Source organism: Rattus norvegicus, chromosome 17 (genome assembly GCF_036323735.1).
Source record: "Rattus norvegicus strain BN/NHsdMcwi chromosome 17, GRCr8, whole genome shotgun sequence".
In the NCBI taxonomy this organism is placed as follows: domain Eukaryota; kingdom Metazoa; phylum Chordata; class Mammalia; order Rodentia; family Muridae; genus Rattus; species Rattus norvegicus.
This window is the reverse complement of record NC_086035.1, coordinates 91,973,186-91,991,465: the sequence shown is the minus strand read 5'-3', so window position 1 is coordinate 91,991,465 and position 18,280 is coordinate 91,973,186. Positions and strand designations below refer to the sequence as shown.

The 18,280-nt window shown below is 41.9% G+C and overlaps 2 protein-coding genes across 2 annotated transcripts; one reads left to right on the top strand and one right to left on the bottom strand.

Moving 5' to 3' along the window:
• Nucleotides 1–5,610: 5,610 nt before the first annotated feature.
• LOC134482623 (small integral membrane protein 13) lies at nucleotides 5,611–6,151 on the bottom strand. Its single transcript, XM_063276829.1, has one exon. It carries the CDS (start codon nucleotides 6,052–6,054, stop codon nucleotides 5,788–5,790), a length of 267 nt encoding a protein of 88 aa, XP_063132899.1. The 5' UTR covers nucleotides 6,055–6,151; the 3' UTR covers nucleotides 5,611–5,787.
• A 6,359-nt stretch (nucleotides 6,152–12,510) lies between these two features.
• LOC134482646 (sperm motility kinase X-like) lies at nucleotides 12,511–17,786 on the top strand. Its single transcript, XM_063276849.1, has 2 exons — nucleotides 12,511–13,731; nucleotides 17,685–17,786. The coding sequence occupies exons 1-2, from the start codon at nucleotides 12,511–12,513 to the stop codon at nucleotides 17,784–17,786; spliced, it is 1,323 nt and encodes a 440-aa protein (XP_063132919.1).
• The last annotated feature ends 494 nt before the right edge of the window (nucleotides 17,787–18,280 follow it).

Sequence of the window (18,280 nt, the reverse complement as noted above, 5' to 3'; positions counted from 1 at the left end):
CAACAGATTGGGAAAAGATCTTTACCAATCCTACAACTGAAAGAGGGCTAATATCCAAAATATACAAAGAATTCAAGAAGTTAGACTCCAGTGAGTCAGAGAACCCATGAAAAAATGAGGTACAGTGTTAAACAAAGAATTCTCAGCTCGGGAATATTGAATGTCGGAAAAGCACCTAAAGAAATGTTCAACATACATCTGTAGTCATCCAGGGAATGCAAATTGAAACAACCCTGAGATTCCACCTCACACCAGTCAGAATGACTAAGAAAAAAAAAAACTCAGGTGACAGCAGATGCTGGCAAGGATGAGGAGAAAGAGGAACACTCCTGCATTGATGGTGGGATTTTAAACTGGTACAACCTCTCTGGAAATCCCTGGGGAGGTTCTTCCGAAAATAGAAAATTGGACTCTCTAAGGTTCCTGCTATATTACTCTTGGCCATATTCCCAAAAGATGTTCCAACATAAAACAAAAACCCAAAAGAACAACAATTCCAACCAACCAGAGCTCCTAGGGAGTAATCCACTACCCACAGAGTACACATAGACTGACCCATGGCTCTAGCTGCATATGTAGCCAAGCATGGCCTTGTTGGGTACCAATGGGAGGAGAAACCCTTTGTCCTGCCATGTCTGGACCTCCCACTGCAGTGGAATTTCAGGGCGGGGAGACAGGAAAGGTAGATATTTGGGGAGAAGGACAAGCTTATAGAAGAAGGGGGAGTGCAAATGGGATGGGGGATTATGAATATGATATCAGGAAAGAGAATAACATTTGAAATCTAAGTCAAATTAAAAAAATAGAAAAGAAAAGAAAAATAAAGAAAAATTATCCAGTAAAAATAAAATAAAATAAAAAAATATAAAAAGAGCAAACTACAAAAATACAGTTACATACAATCAGCCTTAAGGGAACTAGCTCGGTGTATATGGGTGTTTGCTGGGCAAATATAGACATGAGTTTAAATCTCCATAAAAATCACATCTGACTACATATGTGCCTCTAAACTAAGCCTTGAGAGCAGCAGACAAAATATTGGTGCTGGCATGCCAACCTAGCTTCAAGTTCAGACACCATCTCAAAGGACTAAGCAGGACAATGATAGAGCAGGACACCTGAACTCCTCCTCTAGACTGTGCATGCGAACAAATGCTCACAACCAGGTGTACACACACACACACACACACACACACACACACACACACACACACGCATAAAATATTTTTTGAAGAGTATTGAAGACAATGTTAACATAACTAAGGTAAAGAGAGGAGCCAATAAAACACCCGGTGTAGTCTCAGAGTGTCTCCTCAACACATCACATTGCAAAGACATCATGTCTGGATTCAGCCTCCTTTACAAAACTCACTCCAGAGAGCTGCTGCAATCCTCCAGCCACATGAGGATGCAACAAAAGGCAAAGCCCACAAGTTAATGTCCTGGCTGACTGGCCTGTGGCATTTTGTTGTAACCCATGAGTCTCATGCAACAACCCCAAAGCCACACTGTCAGGCTCTCTCACTGAAGCTCAGGCTTGCTGGCAGCTCCTGCTGAGACTAGTTTTCTGTTCTTTGATATTTCATGAGTGATACTCTAATTCATGCTCGTCTATAGCACACACAGAGGCTGCATGCAAAACTCCTACGTTAGGTTGACCTCCTGAGCTGTTCAATAAGTTGCAAAATAGTGTTATGACTGAACATCTCACAATCCTCTGAGTTTCCCTCAGATGATGATGTGAGTTTGGTAAGCTCAAACATATGATTTCCTTGTTCTTTTACCAATAAAATGAATTATAGTTATATCAGATGTCTTTATAATATGTACCCCAAACAAAACGTATACAGAAGAGACAAATACCCACGTTTTACATAAATAACAATGCAGATGCTTCTGAAAAGCCTGACTTTTAAGTAAGGACACCTTTACTATTGGTGACATTTTTTTTCAATTTTTGTGTTTTTTTTTTTTTTTGTTTTTTTTGTTTTCATTTTCATTTATTCTGTGCAGTTTAAAGAGGAAGTTAAAACATACACATCATGGAAGCTGTAGCTATTCTAAGACAGGAACACCATTCATTTGCATATCCCTCATCCATATTTTACATCTTGTTATGCACAGGTACTATTAACACACACAATTCCGATTCCTCACAAAGCATCTGTTGAGCGGTAAGATGAGAATGCACCACAGCACAGGACGGAGAGGCTCCTGTCAGAAACCAGAGCAGCGGTATCTGGCGAGCGGTTATGCATAGAACTGGCGAAGAGGTCAATGCTAGACATAGAACTGGGGAAGAGGTCAATGCCAGACATAGAACTGGGGAAGAGGTCAATGCCAGACAGTCCGCAACAGGTAGCGTGTGCGCTAACACACAAATGAAGATGCAGCTTCTACTGAGACAGGATAATATGGAACCTGTTAGACGTTTCAAACTCTGGGACACTTGGACAGAAGACAGTACAAGGTTCCTTAATTCTATATTCTATAACCCAACACCATTCCACAGTCACCTGAGCACCTCTATGCTCTCAAGACGGTTTAGTGGCTTTATGAAGTCAACTTCAAATATAAAAGCACTTAGTTTACCAGCGGAGATCTGCCTTACACTGGTTATCAGTCACAGTCAGACGCCTTCTGAGAAAACTGACTGTAAAAAAGACTACACTGTGGACTCACAAATTATTCCTCTGAACAGGAAACGTGGGCTACTTTGCATTGTGTTTTAGGTGTCAGTACATATGTATCCTAAACTTTTAGCAAGACACCACTTTGAAATGGTTTTTAAGCCTAATCCAAAGAAAGGGGTCAAGATGTCAACAAAATGGCCAACCAGTATCTACTCCCACTCTGGGAATCCATTCAGTTCAAATGTTTTCCTCAGGCATGTGCTAAATGCCTCAGCTGTCATACAAATCTTTAGCATATTTGGCATTTAAATCTGAGCCATGCTACCACGTGGGCAATTTGAAAACACGCGCACACACACACACACGCACGCACACACACGCACACACCCTTAGGAAGGAGGGCTGGTAGAGGAACTACAGCGATCGACCTGAGTCCTCACGTATCTAATCGCTCCTCAGAGATGATAGCATTATTTTTGGAAGGGTGTAGGCATGACTCTCGTATCTGTATGTTATATCTTTAAACTTTCAAGTTTAAGTACACCCTTGCACCAAGAGCCTGAGAATACAGGTATGACCGTTATAACAGCTATAAACGTCCTAAAACAAAACAGGAAACAGGGCAGAAATCTACTGCACATGAAGGACCCTGAAGGGACAACGCTTTCTCTTCCCTCTCTTGGTCGGGTAAGGGAGGTCCAAGAAACCAATCTTACACAAAGGACTATGCCTTAGACTCTTCATACTGGCATCTAAACCGATTTTACTTAAGTTAAAACATACCAAGTATGGACTATTACACCATAAGGTATTACTTCCTGGGCCAAGCACAGTACTACAGTTTTATAAGATATGCTGGAACATAAATACCAATAAATAATGCCCTTTATGTAGTTTACAGGAATTAGTTTGGGCCTTGTTATAGATCGGAGGGGGGCAGTTACATCAGCCATCATTCTTTAATACTGATACAACAGAGAGCTCACCTGCCACTTAAAGTTTTTCCTATTGGCATCTAATCCACCACAAAACATTAACAACAATGAAAATTTGAAGCTCAAAACATTAGATTATGAAACAATCTAATGTAAACATCCTCCCAGTAACAAGATGACTTGGGGCATCTTGACTGGCTTAAAAATATTTAGTTAGTATAAGAAATACTAAATGCTAAAAGAGCAATGCTAGGAACAATCATCACTGCTTTGTGCCTTCTCGTCATGCCCCATAAAGAAGACAGAATAAATGCACCCCACTCAAGCTACTGGGGAATTTTCCCCAGAAAATGTATAGCTGTCTCCTTCCCTGCCAGTGTACTCACAGGGCTGCGAGGCCTACGCTTAGGAACTCACCGTGGGCAGTGCCAGCAGACAATACACAGCATCTGCCAGAGCGAAGGGTGAGGTAACACGTGAGACTGAGCACGGCCATGAACAACAACAAGGAGGAAGGAACTTGGCCTTGCAGCTCATTTCCCTACGGATCGGACAACACTAGAAGGCTCATCAATCCATCACTCTTTTCTAGTAAACAGTCCGAAGTTCAGTTAGAACAAATATGGACTCCCAGCAAGAGGCACTGTACCGTCAGACAGGTACTTTCTCAAGCCCTAGTGCCCTTGAGGTCTTGTGGCTGAACTGCTGTCGTGAAGCACTTTCTCTACGACACAAGCCCAGAACGTAAGTCCCCATATAAAGGAGGGACTGGTCTCATTCTCCATAAAGGAGAAGACAGCTCTGAGATTCCTAACACTAAAATCCCCAATAGGTTTACCCTAAAAGCATTTCATAAAAAATAACTGTTAACACTGTAAGATTTAAACTTAAATTCTCCAATAAATAACTGCTGTCTTGAAAAGTAAATTTACATGTTGTCATTCTACTTAATCTAAGTGGCCACCTATTAGCACGCACCGGATCTATCTCTAAGAAGAAAGCTTTGCCCATTAAGCTATGGCATGTACCTGGTATCACAGACATGTTTTATTTTGCATTTATCCCAGGTTCTAAAATATTTTATCACATAAATCTTGTGTCTATGTAACAAACTGTGAAATAAACTGGGTAAGCTGTAACTGTAACTTCCTATTCCGCGTACCCACTTCCAAATCATTTCTCAGATTACTTGTAGGAATCTGTACTTTCCCACCCACGGCAAGAGCACTGGCCACACAGCATTCCCAGGGCTGCTCACCACTGCCTCTGTCTAACACCAGCAGGCAGCTTTGGATAAAATTTGGATGTCTCAATGGCAGTCCTCTCCGTGAATTCTCCCTCTGCTTTAAATTCCGAGGACTCTGGCGATTTCTCCTGCCTCTGACTGATCGCTTGGCATGAAGAAAGGCAACTGTTTTGTAAGTGCCTTGCTGACAAAAGACAGCACAGATTCGTCAACTTGTGGGTCTCTTCCTTTCTTAAGTCCTGTAAAGCACTTTGCTGTTTCTTTGCAAGAAAATATAGAATTGTGATCATGTCTCCAGCCACAGACGTTGGCATCATTAATATAAAAAATGTTCCAATGCCGTTTCCATGGTTTTCCACACACAATAACCTTTCATTTCAGTGCTGAGTCACAGTGCTGTCTTTTAAAAACACTTTTAAAATGCCAATTAAACCTGAAATGTTTGATAACAACAATATACACATCAGCTGAGGTAATGACACTGTAACAAGCTGCAAAGTCACATATGCATGAGTTAGGATAATGACAAGATATTACCTGGTTGACAGTAATGAGATATGTCCCAATTTCTGACAAGTTAAAATGTCAAGAAAAGGGTACATTTTAATGACTAATAACATGTTTTTTTAAAGCCTGAAATGTTTACAGATTTATACCAGTGCAATTTAAAAAAAAAAGAAGAAAGAAAGAAAGAAAGAAAGGGTGGGTGGGTGAGTAAGTCCAGGAGCCAGCGAGTAAGTGCATTAAGGAGACCTAGTGAAGCAAAACATCCAAGACGAAATCTGCGATGGCCCAATTTGGTTTAAATTCCCTTTTATTTCTATATGGCTTACGTGTAAATCTTTTGTTTAACTGGATATAAATCCAATTGCAAATGTTCCTTGGTCACTTAGTAACTTTCGAAGCTAGGTCACTAAGGACGGAGCTCATAACTGCCCCAGACCACACTCGGAAGCTGCTGCTCACTCTCCACTCAGTGGCCATCGTCAACCGGCGGCCTTCGCTGACGAGCAGATCTCATCTTGTGTGGGGAAGCCGAAGGGTCTTCTTCTGCTTCAGACCCTGAAGGCTGCTCATTATCTCCTTCCTGGGATCCTGTGTCTCCCACCAGCTCCCGCAGAAACTTGAATTTAGATAAAAACAGATGCCATACAAAATACCAACCGCACACCATCAGCAACAGGACGATCAGCAGCGTGGCCACGAACACCAGCAGAGTCAGCCCCACGTTGTGCCACATTTTGAGTGCTTGGGGGTGGGCGCAGGCTCAGCGGCGGGAGGCAAAGTGGCTCGGCAGCATGGGCTGCGGGTGCCCGAGGGCAGCCAATTTTTGTGTTTATTAACTTGAGTATTTCTTATTTACATTTCGAGTGTTATTCCCTTTCCCAGTTTCCAGGCCAACAATCCCCTAACCCCTCTTCCTCCTCCCCTTCTTTATGGTTGTTCCCCTCCCCATCCTCCCCCCTTTGCCGCCTCCCCCCAACAATCACGTTCACTGTGGGTTCAGTCTTAGCAGGATATTGGTGAATTTTGAAAATGTTTTGAAAATAAATATTTGAATATAACAAAAGATTCTTAATTTTTGTTTTCTACTATATTTCAAAATCACCATATTACTTTAACTTTTATACTCTAGCTTATTAAATATGATTGAATAAATTTTTTCATACTTTGTCCTTTTCATTGGAAGTTTTCTTTGAAGACCTACAAAAATATAATATACTTTCTGATGAATATTAAATTTGTAAAATAAAACAGAAAAATGTTTATTTCTCCTATTCATAAAATTTACCAGCTATTAGAAATAAAATAATTTTCTACAAAAGAAATATGCGGTAGACAAGAAGGGGAACATTAATATACAATGAATACCATGACTGCAATCATAAAAAGATTGAAATTAAGACTGGAACACAGCTCAGGTTGACAGAAGGCACTGCTTGTGCACAGGAGTTGAGTTCAGTGGCCAGAAGCCATGCTGTGTGTCTCACAACCAACTCTAACTCCAGATCTACAAACACGTAAAACCTGTGGCTTCCACCACCAACTCTAGTCATGTCTGCATACAACTACAAGCACAGACATGTACATGTTATTTAAAATAATGATGATAATATTAACATTTTTAAAAATAATATATTTTGTTCAAATATTAAAGGCATTAAGACAAGGGAAAATGTCCTTCCTCATTTGTTTGATACAAGCAAATACACTAACATCTCCATTGTCATTTCCAGTAAGAACTTGGAATGAGGTAGACACAAACTGTACCAGGATTTTAAATCCAGAAGTGTTCAAAACACAATACAGAGCTAAGATCACAAAAGGGGTCAAGGGAGCTCCACTGGCCCAAACCTGCTCAGGGAAGACATGAGCAGTTGCTTTAGCCTGGAAATGTTCACTAAATCTTCATTTATGTCTTCACAGTTTTGGTTGGTGTTTGGTTGAGAACTTTTGCTCTATTTATCAAATCTTGGCGAAGAAAATCTTGTTTTGTTTAACAAACCATGTGTGCCTCTGCCTTCGGGGTTGAGGATTCTAAGATGACTATTGATCAGTTATTTTCTCTATCATTTAGAAACTATCAATCCTAGCTTTCTGTCTGGTGAGAAACTGGATGAAGACTCTATGGGAAAAACATGGGAAAGTCTCACCCCTAGGAATGGTAGTCACACTGCAGTTTGGTCAAAGTATGCCAGGGTCAGTGAGAAGTTAACATTTTGTTCTTATGTGAGTCCAAGAAAATGATCTACTTTTCTCAAGTGCAGATGGGATAGCTTCCACAAACCAACAGTTGTTACAGAATGTTAGGGTCTAAGTGAAAAATGAACCATGTTATCCATTGACTAATATATGAATGTTTCTGTGTGCCCTTTAGCTTGTGTCATATTAAATGCAAGCTGGAGTAATTTGAGAAAAAACTGAATTGAGTTTAGGTAAGGTCATGGAACCTTTTAATTGATTGATGACATTGGGTATAAGGTCATGGCTCCACATAAGTACGTAACTGTATAATATTACAAACAATAAAGCAAACTAATACACTGTCCATAAACCAGTGTTGGATATCAGTTGTGAATCGCTTATTATAATTCATATGATACCACTCATTATTTTTAAAGTAGAAAGAGGCTTTATTGGGGTTTGGATATCTACTATCAAGAGAGGATCCTGTGCTTGAACATTGGTCTCTGGCATGTGACCCTGTTTTCTGAGGTTGTAGAAAATCTGAAAAACATAACCTAGCAGAAAGAAGTAGGTCATAGGAGATATAGGAACTGCTAACTGGGTGTAACCATCTTCCTCAAGTCTCTACTGCCTCACTGACCTTAATTCTTTCCTGTCTGGAGGACAGAAAATAAAGAAAACTAGTGGACTGTGCCCAACCCTCATTGGTCCATTTCAGCTCTGACCTCAAAAGGAACCATTGTGAGGTCATTTACTTCCTTAGTTACTGAAAACACATCCTGTCTGTACAGGGCATTAGCTGTTGGTTGGTGGCTGGGTTAGGTGGTTGGTTTGGTTGGTTTGGTTGGCTGGTTGATTGGATGGTTGGTTGGTTGGTTGGTTGGCTGGACAGCAATTGCATTTATTCAGTTAGCCACTGAACTTGGATATTCATGAATTGTTGAATCTGAACACAGTGAGTTTTCCTCTATATTCCTATGTCTCACTTTAGACTTGTTTGTTTTCTGTATTTAAACTAAGTCGCTGTTCCTGTATATTTTTGTTTGAATATTGAATAGGAGAATTTTTCTTTGTTGATTTGATTTATCACCCGATTTTGCATTGTCATATTTTACATGTATTTATTCCATGAACTAATTTTGAACAATAGTTTATGATAACAAAACAGCACGAACAATCTCCTAATGGCATTTCCAGACATGTACATAAAGAACTTTGACCATATTCCCATGATCACACTTTCCCTGGCTAGTCCCTTTCAGGTTCCTCAGTTTTTCCCTTTTAGTTTGTTCCCTTTCTTTCCAAGTACTGGCCCAATTGTTCAAGTTCTCCTATTCAGAGGACTGGTAGGCTACATTGGGTGGTCTATTAAGAAAAGGCACCAACAGGTCTCTGTGATTTAGCAGGAAGCCTCCCCCTAGCGGGTTAACTTGGGATCTTCCTTGCAGTGCAAACTCATGACCATATGCAAGCTACAAGGCAATGCTTAGATCCTAATTTTTTGACGATAACTATGAAAGTAGGTAGCTGAATAGAATTCAAGGACAGAATAGATATAAGTCTAAGAAGATCCAGTTTTATACTGCCAAGAAGAACTTTCCAAAGTGAGACATATGATACTATGACCCTTCGTTTACCTGGGTCATTCTGTTGGCAGCTGTCATTCCATTGAATTGCTATCTTCTATCTTCAGGAGAACAAATGTGACTCTGAAGCTAGTGTGGTACCAGGCACAGGAGGTCGGGCCAATAATGAACTTGAAGCAAAGGAACAAGCATGGGCCTTTGAGTCTTGCTGGCAAAACAGCTTAAAGTACACGTCCAGGAAAAAAAGTGCCTAGTGCTGGAATGGTCTGCCCAGCATTCCACTGGACTCACTCAAACAACATTTAGAGAAAGAGAGGGAATTTTATATTGACAATGTGCCTCTCCAAATTTCCAAACCTAGACTTGAATAAAACTACTTCCACCATTCCTATAGTTTTTATCTGCTAGTGGAATGGGAGTGCAGAACAGAACCTTCATAGTCAAGCAACAAAGAGCCTTTCAGGATCCTTTTTGCTTTCCATGACATTGCTCAGGAAGGAGGGTTGTATTCCCTGGGACATTCAAAAATCTAACATCTGATTAGAGACCTAACAAGTAGGACTTTGAAGCCCATGGCTGGACCATACCTGTACCTCTGTTTCATTGTTTGAAGGTTTAGCTTGTTAGCATTGCTAGGAAATGTTTTGTGTGCAATGTGTACACATGTGGTGTTTCTATATGACTATGAACATTTCAAGAGGAATGTCCTTCCTTGACCTCTGCTAAACTGCAGTCCATTTCCTTTGGCATCTGTCATGGAGTTGGTTCTTAGTGAGTCCTGTCAGATTCCTTTAATATGTAAAACTGATGAGTTGTGGTGAGAGGGGATAGCAGCATACATTCAAACACATGCAAATGGCTCACAAAAGCCCTTGCACCTCTGTCATTAATGTCATAATCTCATGTGTAAGCCCAATGGGTCTAAAGTTACTTTCTAGAGCTTTGGGAACATAGATCAAGCAAAAAATACATAGCAGCCACTTCTTTCTTTCATTTCGCATGTTTGTTTTTGTTCCATGAGACAGACGCTCCTGGACCACAGGCTGGAATCATCATTTCCGAGTAGCCAAAGATTACTTGAAGTGATGATCTTCCTCCTCCACTTTCACAAATTTTATAATTAACATGGGCTCATCTTTATGAGACTATCCTGACTTTAACTTTGTCCTATGTCTGTCAGAGGACCCTGAGGAACTCTCATCACTCTGGGTCCAGGTAGCTTACCCAAGTCTAGATTTTTCTTATCGGACTGTTTTGTGCCAATTCCTACTTCAACTTTCAACCCCAATTCAACAGCAGTAAGATGTGGATACACAGGAAACTGCTACAGGGCACACCATGTCACCTTCACCAAAGATACACTGATCTCATACTTTTTCTTGACCCTCTGGGAATACATACACAGGGCCAGTTAGAATTAGAAAGCAGCCTTGGTACATAATTAATTTGTTGGGTACTTGTCCTTGCCTTGGTAACATCCTGATGCACAAGTAATCAACTTCTGTTGTTTTGAAGGTCAAACAGAAGGCATTTTGTTTGAGAGCAGAAGGACCCAGAGTTCCAGAACAAGGCACCATCTACTACATCAGTTGTTTATAGGTTCCTGGCTTAGGGGTGTTTACTTGATCATTTGGAACATATCAGCTCACTGTTTCTAGATCTTGAGCTTTGGTCAGAAGTCTCAAGCCTGAGGGCAGGCAATATGGGATTAATGGTGTCATATTCCTCTCAGCCCCCAAAATGGTAGTCTCATGCCCAGGGGTGCAATGAATAATAGCATTTTGTCACAACAATCAAGGTAGTCGGGACTTACAATCCTTTAGCAACCACTTGTCGGAGTTCAAAAAGTAAATAGAATACATTGAATATGGACATGAATTATTACAAACTTATGAAGTCTGGGGTCCATGTGAAAAGCAAGACAATGTCCATCAACTTGCCATTGAATATCAGAATCCATTAAAAACTGGAGTGCCAAAGCTCTGGCGTCCATTGTCATTCTCAGGATTCCTTGTTTGATTATTAATGACAAAAGTGTCCTTGTTAAAGATGGAGTGTTAAGTGTTTGAACATTGTTCCCATTAGGTGGTGCAATTTGGGTTTAATTATGGTCCTTGGGCAGGGGTACAAGTAGGAAGAAATGGGTCACTGGGTAACACTGGGGACAGACTCTTGAGTCAAACCTGCCCTCTAGTGCTCTAATGACCAAGACTAGCCTTCCTGTCCATGGAGACAGAAGCAGAGGAGAAGGAATGGACCGTGCCTAGCCACAATGTTGGCTGCTCTTTGCTCTAACCTCCCAAGGAACCCTGTGACAATGGATAGACACCTTCTACTTACAGCTCTGATTGAGGCTGCATTCTGTCCTTACAGGTACAGAAGCTGTTGCTTGGCTGGAAAGAAATTAGAGTTTGAGGACACATAAATTATACTTGGACATTCAGGAGCTGTTGGACCCTGACATAGTGAGTTTCTCCAACTTTGGACACTTCAACTTGCTCTTTTTGACTTTGGTTTCTGTATTTGCTGCCTTCAGTTATGCATTTACATTTCCATGTTTTTTATTATCTTCTATTTCACGTTATATTAAATTATGTTTGCTATGTTAGAGTATTCTATTTTTTCACTTCATATGTATGACAGATTTGCATCCTCATATGCCTTGAGTACCATATCCCAGATGCATTCTGTGGAGGTCAGAAGAGGGAGTCAGGTTTTCTGGGTCTGGAGTTACAGGTGGTTGTGAGTCTCTCACACCATCCCTAAGATTGATACAATAACATATTCACATAGCATAACTCAGTTGTGTAAGAAAATAAAATCTCTCTATACCTGTCTATAGTTCCACTTCCCCGAAATCTGATTCCGTTGCTAACCTGACAGCTCATACTAATAAAATTATATAGAAAGACTTGTATCACTATTTTAAGTGGTGTATACCACCTGTGAATGTGCTGTATAGGTGTGCTTAGAGTCGAGAGGTGTAGTAACCCCTGGAGCTGGAGTTAGGGTAGCTGTGGGCACCTGTGTTCTGAGAACCACCTACAGGTCCTCTGCCTGAGTAGCCAAATTTGGGAACTCCAGACGCAGATCGCCATCCTGCACAGTATAGGTTTTCGGGAATCTGTTCTCTTTACACCTTCTCTTGAAGCTGATATTCTAGATGCCTCTACTCAAAGAGAATGCTGAGATCAGGAGAGAGGATGGTGAGCTTTTCCAATTTAGTGGCTTTTAGTGTCTAGGATTCTCTCAGTTTGCAGTTGGTCCCTGACAACTGCCTCTATGTCATATTTTGCATCTGCTCCTTTGCAGTTCGTCCTTGTCCTTCCCTTCCCAATATGTAAAGTACATGTCTAGATTGTCTGATGTTTTTCTGAGCTTTTTTTCTCATCTCTTTAATGTAGGAATTTGAGCGTATCAACATGTTCTGGGGCCTGTTTTTGAATGTCTGTTTTATTTCTCATTGCAAGTTTGCTTCTAGCCTTATAAAGGAGGGCCTGATCATGGAGCAGGACCCAGAGAGCCGAGACTCTATCGAGAACTTTACCACTGACTATAAGATCATAAGAACCCTGGGAAGGGGACGATTTTCAGTCGTAAAAATGGCCTACCACGTCCCAACCCTCACCTGTGTAGCTATAAAAGTTCTCAAGAACACCGAGAAGTGCTCCTCAGTGATGAGCAGGGAAGTTGACATTCTAAAGTCCCTGGGCCATCCTCATATCATCAAGGTGGTCGAAGTGGTCCAGACAAGAGAGGCCACCCACCTGGTCATGGAGCATGCCTCTCAGGGAGACCTACTGGACCGAATCCGGGAATGTGGATATTTAAAATCGAGGGAGGCCCGAAGAATGTTTAGACAGATATTAGAGGCAGTACAATTCTGCCATGACAATAATATTGTCCACCGAGACATAAAGGCCAACAACATTTTGATAGACGGAAGGTCGAATGCCAAGCTCTGTGATTTTGGCCTAGCTGCTAAAACACTTCCTGGGCAGAAGCTGATTGATTTCTGTGGCACGCTGCCATACTGTGCGCCAGAATTCTTTGAAGCTGAGGAATATGAGGGCCGCCCATTTGACGTATGGAGTGTAGGTGTCCTCCTCTTCTTCATGGTGACTGGGCACTTGCCTTTCCTAGGCAAGTCATTTGCAGAGGTGAGGAGACAAATCAGTTCAGCCAATTTCAGCATTCCGCCTCACGTTGCCAACGATATTTTCAATGTTATAGTGGAAATGCTGATGATAAATCCCAGCAGGAGGCCCAGCATCCAGCAAATTATGATGCGCCCCATGATCAAAGACAGCCAGGCCTACTCACCACCGACATCCATACAGACGTTCACAGGAACACCAAGCCCTAGCACCATCAAAGCCACGAGAGTCATGAGGGATACACCTGAGAAAAGCACTGAGTCTCTGATAGACCAAAATATCAACGAGGTGCTGGCAACATACTTGATTCAACAGCACAAGCCACTCAGGAAAGTCTGCACACACCACCAAGTGGAGCCAGGTGTAGAAGATCTTCACTCCTTCCCTCGTTTTCTTAAGAGAAAGGGACCTCTTCTCTCCTCCTTCACCTTGTCCTCACATTCATCCAATATTCGGGAGAAGGAGGATAGGAAGAATTCCAGGAAGGTTGTCAGAAGGCATGCTGTAGGCTACCAGCAAACAAGGACCAACACCGTCCAGCTTGATCTCCTGGACTGTCCTATAGCTGAAGAATTCAGGGATAACAGGCTGCAAATCAGGAAGACATTCTCAGACTCCAAGACTGTGTTGTCTTGTAGTCTAACTGAACATATCCAGTCACCTCGACTTCAATACACCTATTCCACTACAGCAGACCGGAATGTGTCCTCCTTCATACCGCCACATGATTTCTGTGCATCACTGCAGACACCTAAGGGGATAAGCCTTGCAGGCTGCTCTGGAGATACCTGGCAGAGAGAGACACTCGTGGACAAAAACACCTTCATCAAGGAAGAGGCCATGGTTCATGAAGATACCGTCACTAGTGGCCAGCCACAAGTTCCTTGCCCAGCTTCCCGTCGGGGATGGCGTCATCACTGGAAGGGGTTTAAAAAGACAATTAGTAGAAGCCTTCGAAACCTGTGCTGCTGTCTGCCACCACCATCAGAAAATCAAGTCTCCTGCAATAACTTGGCTCTCAGGAAGAGAGGAGAACATTGTGTCACCCACAGAACCAGGTGGGTGCATGTCCTCATTCATTTCATCCATATTCCCTCCTGTCCTTTGTGACAAATGAGGATGGTCCTTGAGGCACACAGAAACTTGACAAACTGTAACTTCAGAAAGATTAAGTCCATAGAAACCCCTGAAGGGTGATCTGATGCTTTGTGAGTCATAAGGGGAATCAGAGACACTGATTAAAGCAGGACGAGAGGGAGGTGGGGGCATGCCCAAATGGGGCAGAGAGTCCTAAGACAACCAGTGGGGTGCTATGACTCTTTATGGAAAGCACAGGGAATTCTCTGTTTTTCAGACACCAAGAGCCTCTTTTCTGTCTTTTTCTTTTCAAGTCCTGAAGAACAGCAGCCTCAGCTCCCTGGCTTTTAAGCCAGTGGTGGGGGTTGGCCTGGCTGAAAATTATACAGTCTCAGAGGAGCCAGGCCAGACGTCCAGGTGCCTGTGTGCTTGCAGGCCCCTTCTCCAGAGGAAGAGCTGTCCACACCACAGCAAGGTCTCTCCAGGTAAAGCCCCAGGCAGGAAGGCCTGCCTTTTCACTGTGTCTTGCTCAGAAGGGAGGGATGAAGTAGAACAGTGCCCTTAAAGTGTCAGTGGATCAGTAGCCCTCTGCCCTCTCTTCTAGCAGAGGTAAACATCAGAGATTGTTCTGTGGGACTGTACTGTTCTTTGCTTCCTGTTTCTTGCAGAGAACATGGTCTTCATCATGAAGTAGACTTCTCAGAAAAGTCTCCCTAGTCAGCCCATCAGACCTGAGCTAAAATGGGTTCCCAGGTTGAATATGAGACCTCTATGTCTCCTCTGAAGGGAATTCTCCTGTCAAACTTTGACCAGACCCTCACCCATCCCCACTGCCCTGCAAATGATATCACAGTTTATATTGCTTAAGTCCTCAGACCCAACTCAGGGTAAAGCTTACAAAACCCATACTGTGGAGTGACTCCCAAGGCAGCTGTGCCCTCTCTCTCACCAGTTCTGCCCTGTAATTACTCACCTCTCTATGTTTGCTCCCTCAAGGCCAACTTTCAAATGTCTAACTGGATTCCTACCTGTGTCACAGCCTCCTCGAAGGAGGAGGGACAGGTGTTATGAGCAGAGTCAAAAGAATAACTTAATGATGGAGCAGCAATTGGTGTGGCCCTAGCTCATGACAGCTTCCGGCCTCCACTGGAGTATGCATTCCACTGGATAAATCTACCCAGGCTGCTTCCATTAACCTGAGAATTTGCACACTGCTTTTTTATGCCCAGTTAAACAGCCTTGCAATTCCTTTGTGAGAGCTTCTGGGAAGCTTTCCCTGTCCCTCCTACTGTTACATTTGTTAAGATATCATCTCCTGTGTTCTTTTTAACTAGACTGTATCAACATCTTCCACAGCATGAGGTGTACAGAATACCATATGACTGACATGGAGGGTCCCTCTGACCCAATGTCCCTCTTAATTTGTTCAAAGGACATCAAGGATCCAGGCATAGTAATCCTGCAGTGATATGTGCTGAGTTTAACAGCATGTCCCTATAGTTCTCCATCATTGTGATCACATACATATTTCTCATGTGCTTTATCCCCTGAGCTACACGAAATTCTCTTAGGACAGACAATCTTTTCCTCTCTAATTTGAGTGGGAAAGCACATTATATTCCACTCTGGAGCAAGAAGAGCACTATATGAACTCGTGTACCTGAACCCACAACGCACAAGTCTGGGAAAGTTCATTAAAGGGGTTCTTTGCTGGCCTCTAGCACTGAACCAGGTTAGCTACTCAGACAAAAACCAAGGAAAACCTCTCACAGACACTGGCCAGCCTAGGTTTTAAGAGTTGGCCTCACACCCTGATGATTCCTTGTCATCCATACCCTGATATGTAGAAGCCCTGGTGAGTCTATATCTCTGTCAGTGTGTCTGTCTTTACTTTTACATGAACTACTTCCATGCAGGTGGGTCTCAATGGATGTTTCTTATACTGGACTCCTAGAGAGCCATGTACCCCTCAGGATGGCCTTAAGTGGAAAACACAAAATAGAAACATCAAGTATAAATCCCAATTGATGGAAATAGATTCACAAAATTAAAAACCAACAGATGAAAAACACTAACCACTCCAATAAAAATCCTTAATATATCACTCTTAATTCTAACAGACTCACAGGTGTATGCTAAGGGAACATATTCCATGTACAATAGACAGAAGAAATTGGTTCTTATTTTCTGATATGTTTATGTAAATTAAGCATACTTTCATTTTTTTTTCTTCTTACATTTGTTTTGTTTTTTTTTTCCCATTTTGGAATAGTGTTGCTATGCTGGTTTTAGTGTTCACACAGTCAAACCTAAAATTCAGAGAGAATACCACTCGGGATAGAATGAAAGCCCAGGCTACATTTGTCTTCCTCTTGATCTTGCTGCCTCTGTTCCTCCTTTAGTGTAATGCTATGCTGCGAACATTTCTGTTTTCATCAAGGTCTTTTAAATCCCAACAGGCCACCTTGTAGCTAAAGATTACCTTGAGCACGATCCTCTTCTTCCTGTCTCTAATTCTGCAATGTAGAAGTTTCAGTTCTGAGCCACTCTACCCTGTCAAGTAACACAACTTCAAGGCCAGTATAGGCAAGAGGAAGTACCAGGCTGAGTGCAATCCTGTCAGAAAAAGGACATTCTAAATATTTTTACCTGGCAGATCTGGTCTCTGCAGCTGGGGAGATGGATGTTGGGTAAAGTGTCACAGTGCAACAAAAGGACTCTGGAAATCAGACAAGGAAGAATCATGGTGTCATCTTAGGCCTTGAGGTTAACAGAGGCAGGTGTGGCAGATTGATGAGCTGAGATTACTGACATATTACTCTGTCTCAATATTGAGGTAAAAAAGCATTTGATGATTATTCCTGGCCTTCAGGTATGAGGACAAACAGACAGACACCAAAACACAAACACACACACACACACACACACACACACACACACACACACAGAGAGAGAGAGAGAGAGAGAGAGAGAGAGAGAGACAGAGAGAGACAGAGAGAGACAGAGAGAGACAGAAAGAGAAAGGGAGAGAAACAGAGGGAGAGAATGAGAGAGAGAGAGAGAGAGAGAGAAAGGGAGAGAGAGAGACAGAGAGACAGAGAGAGACAGAGAGACAGAGAGAGAAAGGGAGAGAGAGAGAGAGAGGGGTAACTCTGAGGTAATGTATGTATCATGCACACATTAACTCTTTATAGATCTATCTAGACTTTTCCAACTATGGACTGTCTAAATTTTATAGTCATGTCTGTCTATTTCTTGGCCAGTGAACATAAACCTATGCCCCGTGGCAAAAAACCTACTCGGGTTTTCTAGTGATGAATATATTTTCTTTCTCTTGTTTAACTCCACTTTTCTTTATGCAGTCCAGGCAGCCAAGGACTTTTGATCCTGCTGGACAACGGACTGGACACAATGAGTGGCCTAATGAGTGGACCGTTGGACCATTTGGGACTCACCTGGACTAAAATCCATGTATAACAAAAGGGTCTCCAACATCCTGCTCCTTCCACTAGGAGGGCAGGTGAAAGGAAGATGCTCCGAGATATAGATTTCTTGGGGCTTATTTTTTTTCTGTGTGTTTTCTTTTGAAGCTTGTAAGGTTTGCTTTTTATTCCTTTTATTTGTATATAATTTTGTTCATACATATGTATTTATCTAATATTTTAATGTTTTAATTGAAACAGTGACATCACCTTCCTCTTTTGTACCTCCTCTCCAAACTCTCCCAGCTATCCTATATCAAACTTTTCTCATGCCTTCACCCTTAAGTTGATGGACTTCTTTACGTGATTAAATTTGTTATATATTTTTACTTATCTTGTGTATCCAGAAATAAATATAAATATACCTGCAGAGCCTATATTTGTTGCTTGTGTATATATTTGTTCAGACTGACTACTCTGTATTTGACAACATGGTACTTTGTATTTTTAACTTTTGATATTTTCTCTTCCCCATC

Coding starts and splice junctions, on each gene's coding strand:
- LOC134482623 (XM_063276829.1), bottom strand. CDS start 6,054: ATGTGGCACAACGTGGGGCTGACTCTGCTGGTGTTCGTGGCCACGCTG.
- LOC134482646 (XM_063276849.1), top strand. CDS start 12,511: ATGTTCTGGGGCCTGTTTTTGAATGTCTGTTTTATTTCTCATTGCAAG. Junction 13,732..17,684: donor ATAGGAAGAATTCCAGGAAG/GTTGTCAGAAGG, acceptor TTCTTTATGCAG/TCCAGGCAGCCAAGGACTTT.